The sequence below is a fragment of the Lagenorhynchus albirostris genome, chromosome 15 (genome assembly GCF_949774975.1).
Source record: "Lagenorhynchus albirostris chromosome 15, mLagAlb1.1, whole genome shotgun sequence".
NCBI classification, from domain to species: domain Eukaryota; kingdom Metazoa; phylum Chordata; class Mammalia; order Artiodactyla; family Delphinidae; genus Lagenorhynchus; species Lagenorhynchus albirostris.
In genome coordinates, this window is record NC_083109.1 from 35,236,001 (window position 1) to 35,250,786 (window position 14,786).

General features: G+C 40.6%; 1 protein-coding gene across 1 annotated transcript in view; it reads right to left on the reverse strand.

Annotated features, from left to right (window-relative positions):
* HAO1 (hydroxyacid oxidase 1) overlaps positions 1-13,100 on the reverse strand; it is a 64,440-nt gene extending 51,340 nt beyond the window's left edge. The window contains exons 1-2 of the mRNA XM_060124321.1: positions 12,964-13,100; positions 5,887-6,038 (exon numbers count right to left, since the gene is read on the reverse strand). Of these exons, the coding sequence (XP_059980304.1) occupies positions 5,887-6,038; positions 12,964-13,100 (289 nt within the window). The remainder of the gene's footprint in view (positions 1-5,886; positions 6,039-12,963) is intronic.
* Between the last annotated feature and the right edge of the window lie 1,686 nt (positions 13,101-14,786).

Genomic DNA, 14,786 nt, shown 5'->3' on the forward strand with positions numbered 1-14,786 from the left:
TTAAAATTTATGTAAGCATTTATTAAACACCTATTTGTTTTCAGCAAGATCTAGAGATCAGTAATTATCTGATCGTTCTCTTCTATCCCAAGAATGCAGTTTTGAGAAATGAAAATCCAATGTAAGCGGATGCTCACTCCACAGTCTATATCCTTCAGGGCTGGCATAGAGTGGAAAGTAAAGGAGAGAGGGGGGATTTCAGCAATGTCAGGAGGGGCAGGTCTTGACTTTGGTCTCTTTTTTTGTGTTTGATATCATCTTAAATGGGCACAAAACCAGTTATTTTTATGCTGAAAAAGATTGTAAAGATCATCTACTCCTGTTGGGAGTTTTATGTTTTTGAGTATTCTTTTTTGTTTTTGTCTTAGCAGCAGAACTTTTTCTTTAAAGCACTGTTCTTTTCAGTCCCAACAAGCAACACAAGTAGCTGTGTGCTCAGTGACACACTTAACTTCCTTGAGATCATTGGAAACAACTCCAGCCTCCTTGCGACACCAGAAGTGAACCACTGATCACATGTAAGCAGCTCACTTTATCAGTGAGGAAACATAATCCTAGAGAGTGAAACTAGTTAGTGGTGAATTTCCACATAAATCAGATGCCCCAGCTGGACAGCCCAGTGGACAGTTGTAGCCCACAAAAGTATTTGCCTTGGCCCACACATTGTTGCTCCAAACAGTGTTTTAAAGAATTTTGATTTATTTGCCAACATTTAAAAACCAGGACATTGTACATAAAAATCAAGATTTCTGGCTTCTCTTAAATTTTTGAAGATTGGCAACCACCCCACATCCTCACTCCCATGGGGCATCAGTTAGCTAGTGCCAAGATGTGGCTGCCCTCCTTCGATGGAACCTGCAATCTAGGTTTGGTACCCTCTCCACCACTGAGCTTGCATTATTGTTTTCTTAACTTCATCCCTCCTTGGACATTTACATTACCAGCCTGGCCCTTAAAGTCATTTTTTGAGGTTCCTGCATAAAGCTTAAAACAAAAACATCTTTAACAAAGTAAAAAGAGCAATTTTTTACTCCCACTAAGATATTATAAATGGAGTATACTTTTCTGAAAGTGAGTTTTTAATGTATGGGAGAGAAATATTTTAGGGACTTGGAATTTCAGGGGCAAATAAAAATTGAGCCCCATTTTGGGAAGCTTTTCCTAGTATTTATCTCATGTGACCCTCACAAGAGCCTCTAGAGGTAAGATCTCTCATTTAACTAGGGTTGCCGGCTGTAGCAAATAAACATAGGATACCAGTTACAAATGATTTGGTTTTTATCTGAAATGCAACTATAACTAGTTCCCTGTATTTTATTTGGCAACCCTATACTCGTTGCCATTTAGAAAATGAAGAAAGAGTAGCTCCATTGGTCACTCTACAACCACACAGTCATGTAAAGAAGAAAGCTCTGCTCTTGGGCTTAGTTCAAAATGCGGACATGTCCTACAGTGGTGAGGAGAAAGGCCAAATGACCCCTGAAGCAAGTCTCTGTGAAGAAGTCTGGAGAACCAGCTGCGAAGGCAAGACCATGGTACCACAGCGACTTCCAGAACTTTCTAGATGCTCATTCTAATTATTCAGGCCAGACCATTCCCTGGGGATTTGATTTCACCTACTCTTACTGATCAGGCTAACAGGAACACTTTCTCCAGAGACGGCTTCTAACTAACCCCTATCCTCTGAACTTGGCCCCAGTTTCTCCTTCTAGCTAAGGACAAAGACCCTGGAAAAAAGAAAACTTGATTAGGGGCCAGATAATTAGGAGGGTGGGAAAAAAAAATCCTCCACAGCAACATCCATGCATAGATCTCACAGTTTCCCCAAGGATCAGGCTAGCTTGAGAGAGTTTCCATATTTGGAAATGATAGAGGAAATCAAATATCAGCTGCATAATTCCATGTTGATTTTCTGAGTTTTCAGAAAAGAAAGCAGTGTCTACCAAATACGTATGTTCCTCCACTCTTCCTTAAATTTGCCTGTGGCTGTACAAATATTCAGTTAGTCATTGTCTTGGTTTGCATTCTTCCAGAAACTGACAATGAGACAATGCTATGAGCCTGAGTCTTGTATTTGGGAATGATGGCAAGGTGAGCTGACGGAGTAGGAAAGTGAAAGAGGGATGGGAGGCAGCCAGTTAAGGGTGTGCTAATGGGCAGGTAACTTCTGAAGGCAACTGGGGCTCAGTCTTATTAGGGAAACGCTGGGTGATGGGATTAGAAGATGCTTCAGTTATCCTGATCAAAGAGAGCTGAGGTATTTATCCACCAGCCAGAGGGATGCCCTTCCACTCACCCACTTCCAACCACCACCCCCATTCATCAGCTCCTGCTGCCAGAGAAAATGTTAGGCAAAAAGCTGCAGGTTCTGATAAAAATGCAAAGTAATAAGGGAATATATCCTGGGCACCAATAGCATCTGTTCCAGGCACACTTTCTTTCCTTCCAAGTAACCTATCCATCCTGCCATCAAAATGTATCAGCCAAGGAATACTCTTTGTTATGAGCTGATCAGCACCTGTTTGGGGGATTAATCTTAATATTAAAAAGACCATCAATCCACAGACAGTAATTGGAAGGTCGAAGAAAACCTTAAGAATGTTGAAATCCTTGAGGGATGATTCTACCACAAATCTGGAATATAAACAGTCATGTCACTGCCCTGACAGGAATGTGTTCAGGATCTTGGCTTCTCCAACCTGGTGTGTATAACCTTTCATTGCCAGTTCCTCTGCGTCCTCAGTGTCACCACATCCTCTTTGTTCTGCCTGTTCTACCTTATGCTAATGTCTATCAAGTATTTCAGTCTCCTGCACTCCCCCGGCGGGGTCTGCTCTGCGTGCACCTTAAGTGACAAATTAATTACTTTTAGGGAATGTGATTTACAGATACATGGGCTTCCCTTCATGATACTTATGGGATTTTCTGGAAATTAAAAGCAGCACAAGGTGGTTAAGAGCCCAGACTCTGGAGCCAGACTGCCTAGGTCTGAATCCCATCTCTATCATTTATGAACTGTGTGACCCTGGGCATCTGCCGTGTGCCTCTGTTTCTCCTATATAAAATGGGCTTAATAATAGTACCTACTTCTTCAGGCTGTTCAGGGGATGTGATGTTTTGTTTTTGGTTTTTTTGGGGGGTACGTGGGCCTCTCACTTCTGTGGCCTCTCCCGTTGCGGAGCACAGGCTCCGGACGCGCAGGCTCAGCAGCCATGGCTCACAGGCCCAGCCGCTCCGCGGCATGTGGGATCTTCCCGGACTGGGGCACGAACCCGTGTCCCCTGCATCGGCAGGCGGACCCTCAACCACTGCGCCACCAGGGAAGCCCGGATGTGATGTTTTAATACTTGTAATGTGCTTAGAAAAGTACCTGGAACATGGTAATCATTTTATAAATAAATAAATCTAAAGGGATAAGACTCCAATAGGCATTTAATAATGTTTCATGGTTAGTGCTAGAAGGAAATAATGTTAGATAAAACAGTACTGCCTAGGCTGTCAAATTATAGTTTCTAAGTAAGCTTTCTTCTCATTTTTCTTTCCACCCCACCCCCAGCAAAAGTAAGGAGCCATCAGAGGTGATTTGGAGAGTAAGTCCTATCAATTACTAACTATGAAAACCTGCTTTCTATGGAATTAGCTCTTTGCCCATAAAATGGGGACAGTGACACCTGTCAAATAGCAAATAAAATGATATATGTAAAAATACTTTACAGGCTCCAGGGCATTTTACCAAGTGAGCTTTGCTTATTGCCTTCTTCACTTCCTTTCGTTTGCTTCCATTCCATGGTTCCTTCTCCAGTTTTCTCTCTTCTTTTAAATTTAGCTTTTATTGGTCTCTTCTTGCAAAATAATTCAAAGAAAACTGTATACACGTGGACCAAAATAAGAAGACTATAGAGTCAGGAATAGTCCCATCACTCATAAATAAAAATTTGTAAAATGTGGTCTACGTTCTTGGTCTTCAAAAATAAATATATTATATGACCTTATTATTGTTTGTAACTGCTTTTTAAAAATTATTATATTGTAACATATTTCCATGCCACTCAACTCTTTCTATAATATGATTTTTAAGTGTTTAGCCCATATTTATGCATCCTATTTTTTGCAACCAATCTCCAAATATGGGACATTCGAGTGTTTTCCTGACTTTTTTCTTATTAAAAATAACAGGCATGAAAATCCCTGCAAAGATGTCATTCCTCAAAATCATAATTATTTCCTTGGCATTCCTAGAAGAGAATTCATAACATCACTTGGAATTCATATTTTCAAAGCTTTGATACATAGCGTCAAATTATTTTCTAAAAAGATTATTCTATTTTTCACTCTTCCTACCAGTATTTGAAAATGCACATTTTCAACATGCATATAACCTAATCACCCTATGTAATCTTAAAATAATATTCTGATATTCAGAAAATAAAATTATCATAATTTTATATTTCATAATTATGGATGGGATAAAAATTGAATGCTTTTCATACATTTATTTGTTATTGTTATGCCTCCATTTGTGAATGTCTTATTTGCCTTTTTTCAATTGCATCTTTTACTCCATTTTTGGGTTATATGTTATTTTATTATTCAAATAAAAGAGCTCTTTACACAGGAAGGACATTAACTGTTTGCAGTCTCATTTTTCAATTCTTTTTAGTTGGTCATTTATTTTAAACTTTTATAGATATTTGAGAGTGTGGAAATTTCCATTTTTGTGTGTGTGCTGATTTGTTTGCTTTTGTTTCACTGGTTGCTGTCTATAACATTCTTGGAAAGTCCTCTCTTATCCTAACTTTAAATAGACCGATACATTTCCCTTTTTTCCCTCTCCTTCTCAATATTTCAGGATTACTGTAGACAAATGGCTGTGGCCACACTTATCTGTGTGTGGTCCTACAATTAAAGGGACTCCAGACTCTAACCTAAGTCTCTCTAGCACAACCTCACTGTGTCATGCTGACAGTCCAGGCAGTATTTTGTGAAAGACATTTCAAGGAGGGAAGCGAATCCACAAGATCCTTAATTCTTAAAATGAAAATGTTTTAAAATAGTATTTAGTTCCTGCTCTTTGGTCCTGAATTTCCTGCCTTGCTCAGCATCAAAAAAAAAAAATCAGATAGACTTCATTACCAACTTTTATATGTGTTTCTGAAGCAGAATGTGGGGAGATTTATCACTGCACATATCCTTTCAAACATTCATAGTTGCTAGGGGACTGGGAAGTTAATAAATTAGCCCTAATTAGGAATTTCTGCATATCATATTTGAATTTCTCATCATTCCCTCCTAAGGCAGTTGGAAATGCTCTACTGGGAATATAACCTATCAGTAAATGAATCATGGTCCAAAACCATGGCAGAAAACACAACCAAGTCACTGCATTTGCTCTTTGATGGTGAGAATCATGTGGTTTGGGGGAAGCAGCAAGGGCTTTGAAATTAGGTAGCCATGAAGTTGAGCCCATCTCTGTACTGCCTAGCTGTGTGACCACGGGTGAGTCCGTTTCTCAGACCTCGATATTTTGAGATATTGATATTGATACTCATAATACGACTAAAAGTCATTGAGCCACTACTCTGTGCCAGGCACTGTTTTAGATACTTTATATATGTGAACTCAGTTAATCCTCACAGTAACCCAAGGAGGTAGGTACTATTTTTATCTCCATTTTACAGCTGATAAAACTGAGTATCTTGCTAGAGTCGTACAGCTAGAAGGTAGAAGAGCAGGACATGCAAGAACAGGCATTTTGATGCCAGTCAATGAGCTTAACTTTTGTGAGTATAAAGACATCCAGGGAAGTGTTTGCTTGATGCATACAGAGAAGGGAGTCACTAAATATTAGCCCATTTCTGTCCCTTTGAGTGAGAACCTTGTTCCTACCTCGCACAGTTGCAAGCTCCCCATCCACGTGAGCCATGCGCTGCATGGCAGTAGCCCCAACGCAGATTGGCATGCTGACTCTCTGCCCTAAAACAGAAGTCGACAGGTCTATTTCAGCAACGTTCCGGAGCATTCGTGGATAAAGTTTCCACCTAGAATGTTTGAAAAAGAAAAAAAGTTTTTAGAATTTCAAAAGCATAACCAAAGCTTTGACATTACATTTGAGTTAGAAAGAGAAAACATTCTTCTATTTTTCCCAGCAAGCAAAGTCCTTTACAAAGCTCAAGGAAATGCGGTAAATCTTAATAGTTGTTAAGATGGAGAGTTAACAATAAGATGAATAATAAACTTCTCAAGCCATTATTCTTAGTAGATATAATTGACATTTTATAGAATTAAACCATTTGAGTGTATGGTTTTTTGCCCTTTGAGAAACGCATGAAGTTGTGTAACCAGACAATCAAGATCTAGAACAGTTCAGTCATCCTGAATATTTGCCCCATTTCCTTTTGTAGTGGAACTCTCCCCCATCCAATCCCCTAACAACCACTGATCTTTTTCTTTTTTTATCCCTATAGTTTTACTTTGCAAGAATATCATACAAATGGAATCATATATAGTCGACCCTTGAACAAGGTGGGGGGCGGGGTGGGTGGAGGGGGTCAGCCCTTTGCACAGTGAAAAAACTTTACAGTTGGACCCTCCCGATCTCCAGTTTCACATTCACGGATTCAAGCAAAGATGGATCGTGTAGCACCGATTCAGTGAAAAAAATCTCTGTATATGTGCACCTGCTCAGTTCAAACCCACTTTCAAAGGTCAGCTCTAGTATGTAGACTTTTGAGTCTGGCTTCTTTCACTTAGCCTAATGCTTCTGAGATTCACCCATATTGCTGCATGCATCAATAATTGTTCTCTTTGGTTGATGACTAGTATTCCACTGTAAGAAGGTAGCACAGTTTGTTTATCCATTCTCAAGATAAGAGACATTCAGAATCTTTCAACTTGGGGTGATTATAAATAATGCCACTATAAACATTCACTTAAAGGTTTTTGTGTGAATATAGCTTTCATTTCACTTCTTCCAAGCCATTTTCAAGATGGTATAGAATGGCATGGAGGTTAGATTAGAGTTTAAGAAGATATCCTATGTCTACTTCAGCAGTATTTTTTCTTACAGACAGTAGCTTCAGGGAACTACTTTTAAAATTTGATGTGGTTTCTTCAGAATCCTTGATCTGAATTCAGTATCCATTGAAATATGATGATAAGGGAAGTTTTTATTTTAGTTTAATTGAGCATTTTCATGAACAATGTTATTTGGCAAAGATGAGTTTTTGGCTTGAATTTTTGACCCCTGAACATTATCTTAAATTACTTTTTCTGTAATACTTTTGTGTAGCAATGAAAGTTACTAACAAACCAAGAATCAAACTAGTAAATTTTACAGGAAAACTAGTTCTCTTTTCTCTCAGCAAAATTTGTATCTCTTATTTGTTCAGGATTATTTTCTCCTCATTAGTAACTGATTAAAACTGAAAAAAATACAGCCCCATTCCTAATGAGCACTAAGGCAATAAACATGTGAGTACACACACATACGTACCTAACTAGCACTTACCTTTCAGGACCTAGATTTAACTCTGCTTCTAGATAGATCAAGATTTTTTATCAATACAGTGAAGTGTGATTTAGTAAGGGAGTCACCAAAATAAATCAAACCTCCCAAGTCTTAACTGAAGCCTACTTCCTGTAGCAGAAGAAGAAGTTCTGTCTTCGTGTTGCCTTGAGGAATAGCTAAGGGTCTGTAATATAACCCTTCCTCACATAATAAAGTAAAAACATCCAGCCCTTGCAAGCATAATAAAGAAGTTTAACTGTGATTTCTCTGCAATTCCTTTGAACATCATAATTGTCATGATTTTCTGTCACACCACATGCTCTGCTGCTGGAAGTCTGTTCTTCTCGACTGACCCTCACAGCGTAATTCTTTGATCTCCATTCTGATGGGGGAGAGGCAGAAGCCTTGAAGAGAGTTTTTTTACTACCAATCATCTCTAAGTGTATTATTAGAATGAGAGAAAAAGATTTAATAGCAGCCGTTGGCACGCTGGCCTTGGAAGGCATTAATATTTACATAGAGCTGAGGAAACAATGAAAGCTTTTATGAAGCATACACACAGAGCTGCGGGGCATCAGCCGTGTGTGTGTGTGTGTGTGTGTGTGTGTGTGTGTGTGGCAGAAAGAACATTTTCAAATATCCAGTTCCCCTTTTTAAGGCAAGGTTCCCCCTTTTAAGGCAAGCTACTTCCATCTCCAGGCAGTAGCTTTAGGCTTGTCCACTAGGTGGCGCAGTCACTTAAATAACTGTTCTTACTTCCCACACACGTTATTTCCTGCCTTGAGGATGGCATTACAGACACCCGTCAACCAATGCACAAAATGCAATTCCTAGGCCAAATTAGATGAGATCAATGGATTGGGAAATGTATGTTCTCTAGAAAGTCCTCCATATTTTGAAATCTTCCAAAGAGCGATTACAACTAACCTTGTCAGGTAATTCCAATAGCTCTCCAAGCCCCACCCAATCCCATCCCCCAATTTAAGAGATTTTTTTCCCACAGTCTTACATAAAACAGTAGCTGACTATAACCTTGGACTCTGCTCTTATAGGACCTCCACTTTGGAAAAAGTTATGAAGATTGACAAAATAATCGCGCCAATTGAATAATAAACCTCTTTCATAGGTTTCCTGAGTTAAAATAAGTGGGGCAAAAGTTGGGATCCATTTTGTTAGGGAAACCACTGACTGAAACAGCCTGCCCTGGCCAGGCCCAATAGTAAACACTTGCATGAGTTTTATTAAACAGGAGGTCCTGGTAAGGAACGCGAAACTAACAAGCCACCATCAACCGGAAGAATTCAGGAAAAGTCGAAAGGAGAGGAGACTCCAGTGATCTGTCCTACCAACTTCACAGAATCCTCCTCACTGGAATCCATCTTGGCTGAGTGATGCGTGCGCCACCAGGAAGGACCCTGAGTCAGAATGATTGGCCAGAGACAACGCGGAAACTAATTCCATCACCGTAAAACCCAAGACTGCGAGCCACGTGGCAGAAAAGTCCTCCTGGTTTCCTTTACCCTGCTACTCTCCGTCCGGGCGCCCCTTCCCAATAAAGTCTCTTGCTTTGTTAGCATGATTGTCTCCTCAGACAATTCTTTTCCAAGTGTTAGACAAGAGCCCACTCTCGGGCCCTGGAAGGGGTCCCCCTTCCTGCAACATTTTCACATCCAACAGGGACCTTGATTTTAATTTATCATAAATCAGGTGATACACACAGTCCTCAAGAGGAGGTACACTGATGAAAGAAGACACCTGCTCATCACCCAGCTTTGAAGTCCTGTGCTGTTATTGAATCCCACCAACTCAACACACTGAATAAGTCCAGTAAGATGATCATACTGCATCTTAATTTCTCGAAATTAGTTATTCTAAGCATTAAAAACACATGAAATATATGTATAAACCTACAGAATGTGTGTATATATGTATATAAAATACACCACAGTATTTGTAACCATACTTTTACCATTCATTTGTAATATCGAGAGATCTTTAAGATTATTTAACTGAATTATTATCAACCTCTGAGGCACCCTGGTAAAGGAAGAAGGAGGGCAGGAATTTAAGTCTGAAGAAAACACAGTATGGTAAACATATTTAAATAGTCAAGCCATTTTTGGAAAGGCTCCGTGTGTAGTTAAGTTTCAGAAGGCCTGTGAATCTCCTGAAATGGTATGTGTGTGTGTGTGTGTGTGTGTGTGTGTGTGTGTGTCTTCAAAAAACAAGAGACAATTAGCTGCTTTTCATAATGCAAGAGAAAAAGCAGCTTACTTACCTGTTGTGCAAATGAGCTGAATGATCCTGTGACATTTACACCTATGAGAAGAACACTGCCAGTGCCACTGGTAAGTGTAGATTGCTTCTCAAATATTAAAGAGAGGGAATGATTTCACTTTTACCATCAGTTATTTGAAAGAAAACCACACAATTTTCCGGGTCGCTAAGTGATCTGCGAGGGACGAGGAGAGCTTCCTTTTCTAATATTACAGGACTTCTAAATACCCAAATCAGAGAATTATATTCCATCAGTGATAATTTCACAAGAAGCCGCAAAATATGTGCAGATCACGGTTTAGAAAGATACCCTGAGTTAATGTGTAAGAGAAACAAAGTACTGTTCTTTTGAAAATTAACTCCAATCAGGTCGGGCCCCATGAAACCTAGCAAGCTGACATTTTTCTCTGTTCCTGTTATAATTGCGATAGGAAACTGTTCTTCTGGCTGGTTCTATCTATTTGACTTTATTTGTCCTTTTTTATGTGGGGAGTGGACACAGTAGGATTAGAGCCCCAAGTCTTAGCCAGAAATACCTCCAAGCAACCATTTGGTCACATAAGTGGCCTGTGTCCCCAGAACTCCAAATCGTGGTTGTCAGGGCTGGTACAGAGATAAAAGGTGTCATTGTGAATGACCATTTGCTACACTTGTGGCATGGGGAGGGGTATAAATGTCATAACTGTCTTTAAAATACTCTGTCATTGTGTCACAAGGGGTTATCTGGAGTTTGTTTATTTTGCCATCTTCATTTGAATCAAATGAGACGTTTCTGACTGATTGCCTTCATCCCATCAAGCCAAAGCCACCACCACCTCTGCAGAACATCTATTTTTAGTTCCACATGATCAGCTTGATGACACAGGGTGAGGACTGAAAGGCCACCCAGCAAGTTACACAGCAGAGGAGGAACTGGGATGTTAGATAGGCAATGTGTGCTGCAATAAAAACTCCTCAGGTGGTTGATAATAATCCTCTCTCCTCCAGAGAAAGTTGATTAATACATTTTTCCCTTCTTTAAAGCTGAACAAAATTGAATGATCAAGGTTCGTGGAAAAGGTGGCATTGAAACCTCATTCTCATTATCTGTGTCTTGACCCTAAATTACTCAGTACTTAGGCTGAGTAAGCTGAGAATACTCACTGCAGAACCAGGTAATTCACAGAAGTTGTGAGGTACTTTTCCAGTCCACATCTTGGAAGTCACCACAGTCTTCTGTGTCTCACCGGGTTTCTAGAATTTCTAGGGTTGAAGAGGTGTTCTGTCTGCTTTGCTACACCCCTTTGCTTCCTCTTAAAGGCCTCCAGTGGGCCAATTGTTTTGGGTCCAGTTTGCATCAATTCAACCCACCAGCACTATGGAGGCCCAAGGTCAATGTGCATCCACTGGAATGTAAGCTCCTGTGGACAAGAATTTTCTTCATCTGGCTTACTGCTCTATCCTCAGCATGTAATACTGAATTGAGCCCATTGAGAGTCTTAATGTGTGAGGTAATTATTCAACTAGCATGGGGTGAAGGGTGGTAAGGGGTGAGGAAGGCTGTGTATAAGTGGAGTAGGTGGTCACCTGAGCATTGTGCCCCAAGGAATGCTGAGGGACACCAACTCCATCATCCTGTCAAGGCCCTGAAATTTCCTTGGTTAAAATTACCTATTTGTGGGCTTCCCTGGTGGCACAGTGGTTGAGAGTCCGCCTGCCGATGCAGGGGACACTGGTTCGTGCCCAGGTCCGGGAAGGTCCCACATGCCGCGCAGCGGCTGGGCGTGTGAGCCATGGCCACTGGGCCTGCGCGTCCAGAGCCTGTGCTCCACAATGGGAGAGGCCACAACAGTGAGAGGCCCGTGTACCGCAAAAAAACAAAAAAAAACAAAGTTACCTATTTGTGTTCAAGTGTTGCTTTCAGGAGACTACTAATAGGCAAACCACATCACCTGGTGATGAGTTGAGATGGGCCCAAGAAGGGGCATCTTCTAAGAGCAGAAAATGTTGAAGGGACCCCAAAATATTACATAACAGTTGGAAAAAATCATGCAGAATTTTAAGCCGCTCCACTCTTTGCCAGCTTTTCCCTTCCCATAGCTCTCCCAGCGTCCCAGAAAAGATCTGAGACAAAGCCAAGGCTTGAAGGAGCTTTGGGAAGCCCCCCACCCCCTTTCACCCCACTCTCAGGCTCCTGCATGGATTTGCAGATGAATCGGTGCTGCTTGCCAGGAACCACCTTGGTTAGAATGATTTCATTTCTCCTAACTTACACATAGAAAAATGATTTTGAGTGATTTTGCTCTAGGCTAAAGAAGAAATGAGGAAGGCAGGCAGATTCTTTCCCCTGGATACTTTTTGCCTGTTTTCTTTAATTTTTCATCCTCCATGAGTGCCCGCGACATTTGCTGGCTTCACTAAAAGCTATTATATAAGATGAATGAGCCCCAAAGACTATAGTATATGGAGGGCTCGCCTCCCCTGCTCCAGCAAATAAACCATTTCCTAATTGCTGAGAGAAAAAGGGGTTTTCCTCCTTTAAAGTTATTTTGTTTCTTGTTTTTATTACAAATAGAAAACATAAACCATGATATCTACCATCTTGGGCTTTGAAATATGAAAGTCAAGGGAAAACTAATTTGGGAAGAGAGATGAAGCACTTTGAAGGAGAGATGAAACAGCAAAGTTGAAAGAGTAATGCTATATGGACAAACTGGAATCTAAGGTGAAAATTTAGACAATGGTAATCAAAATGAATGATAGTGGAAAGCCAGCAGGATGGGAACATCTGAGGCAACCATCCGATCTGGTTTGACCAGATAAGATGGTTATCTTATGTTTAATATTAATAGTTTCCTACACCATAAAATAGACCATCACTGTCATACTCAGAGAAAAAGGAAATGGAGTCATCAGAATTTGTCACCATTTTTATACACAGTTAAGTGTATAAAAATGTATGTATCCACATAATTCCAAGTGAGGAAAGTTAGGGTTAGCTTTTTTCAAGATTCCCAGGCTTGGAATATGTTCAAACAAGTTTAAAGCCCAACATTTCTCACAGCGCTATGAATTTCGCCTCTCTACTAAGCATAATATCTAGACAAATAATTCCACACCATCAACATTAAAGCTGAAAGATCTTGTTTTGATAGAATGTCTCTGTGTAATTTTTAAATATGATTTAAAAAAATTCTTACCTGGAAAATGCTGCAATATTATCAGCCAAGGTTTCCTGATCATTTGCCCCAGATTTATAATAGTCATATATAGACTTTGGAAGTATGGATTTAGCATGTTGTTCATAATCACTGATGCAAACAAGCCGGGTGAACATTTTCCTGTTGCAAACCCTGGGATATTTTTCTTTTTTTTCCCTGTGTTGCTTTCTACATCCTGACAATTCTGTTATTTGTCAATTATTAATAGACTTTTTCCAAAGTTCAGATTTAGTTTTCTGTTGTGTACATTAAGAGAGCAAACATATGCTTAGACTTTGAAATTTTATTTGCAGCTGTCTGCCAAAGAACAGGTAGTACACCTAAGCCACAAGAAGTTGGGTTGGGGAGGCAACAGGAGGGGATTAGGTGTTTGTCACATTAAAAAGGCAGAAGAAAAAACAAACAAACAAAAAAAGGCAGAAGAATGAGTAAAAATTAAAAACCTAGAGAAGTACTTGCCTAAAGCCGCTCTTAACTCAGTTCTGCCTAAGGCTGCTTCTTCCCCGGGGCATGTGCCTTTGCTGCCTAACTGGTACTGGAATAGGCTGCCCATTCATTTTCATTCCATGTTAGCATCATGCACATATATGAAAAAGAGCTTATGAAATGAATGGGGCATGTGTTACTGGAAGGTGGACCCCTTCCAGGGCCTGAGAGTAGACCCTTGTCTAACACTTGGAAATGAATTGTCTGAGGAGACACACGTACTGACAAAGCCAAAGACTTTATTGAGAAAGGACGCCCAGGGGGAAAGCAGCAGGGTAAGGGGAACCCAGGAGAACTGCTCTGCCACGTGACTCTCAGTCTCGTTTTATGATGATGATAATCTCATTAGCTTTCCAGATAGTCTCTGGCCAGTCATCTTGCTTGTACCCATATTTGGTCTGACTCAGCATCCTTCTTAACTCTCCTCTTGCCTTCTTGGCTCGCACCTCTCAGCCAAGATAGATTCCAGTGCAAGGTTTTTGGGAGTGTGGCAGAACATATTATGGGCTGGAGTCTCCTCCTTCTTTTTGGCCCCTCTCGAATTCTCCTGGTTAGTGTTCGGCAACAGCATTGTGTTCCTTATCAGGACCTCCTGTTGAGACAGCTCATGCAAGCCATTTATCATCATGCCTGGCCAAAGCAGGAGGTTTCAGTCCGTGGTTCCCTTACACATCCAGTAAATGCAGGGTGTTCTACACAATATGAAACTCAGCCGATTATAAACATTTGGCTTTAACAAGGAACATTAAGGCCAAATTTACAGTTAATTCTTAGAACTTTTTCTTGCTCTGGAGAGGATGCAAGCAAGTGCCAGTCCAAAAGATCATGTGATCTCAATCCAAATTTCACTCAGTCATGGAACGAACACCTGGGGCAGATTCCTATTAGTAAGAAATGACTCAGAAAGCAATGGCTTTGACATCAGTTAGACCTGGTTTTCAATCTGGGAGCCCCCACTTAAAACTGCTCACGTGCTGTCCAGCAGCTGAATTCCAACTGCCTACACCTCTCTGAGAATGCTCTTTTAAATTTGGAGCCTGCTTTTCCATCCACGTGGCATGCTAAAGTGTTATGGAATCAATGCCCCCGGAATAATCCTCCACCGAGGGCTTAGTGGAACTGGTATATAAATACCAAATCCCTCACTCCTCTGGGGGTTAACTCATAGGTGTGTGTTCTACAGTGCAGGCTTCAGTTGCCCGCAAGTGTTAGTAGGTTGCTAAGCCACCCTGTGTTGGCTGCCTTCCCTTACAATCTCACTCCCCTAACAATCTCACTCCCCTACCCTTTAATTTAATCAAAGAGCTGTTAGGATT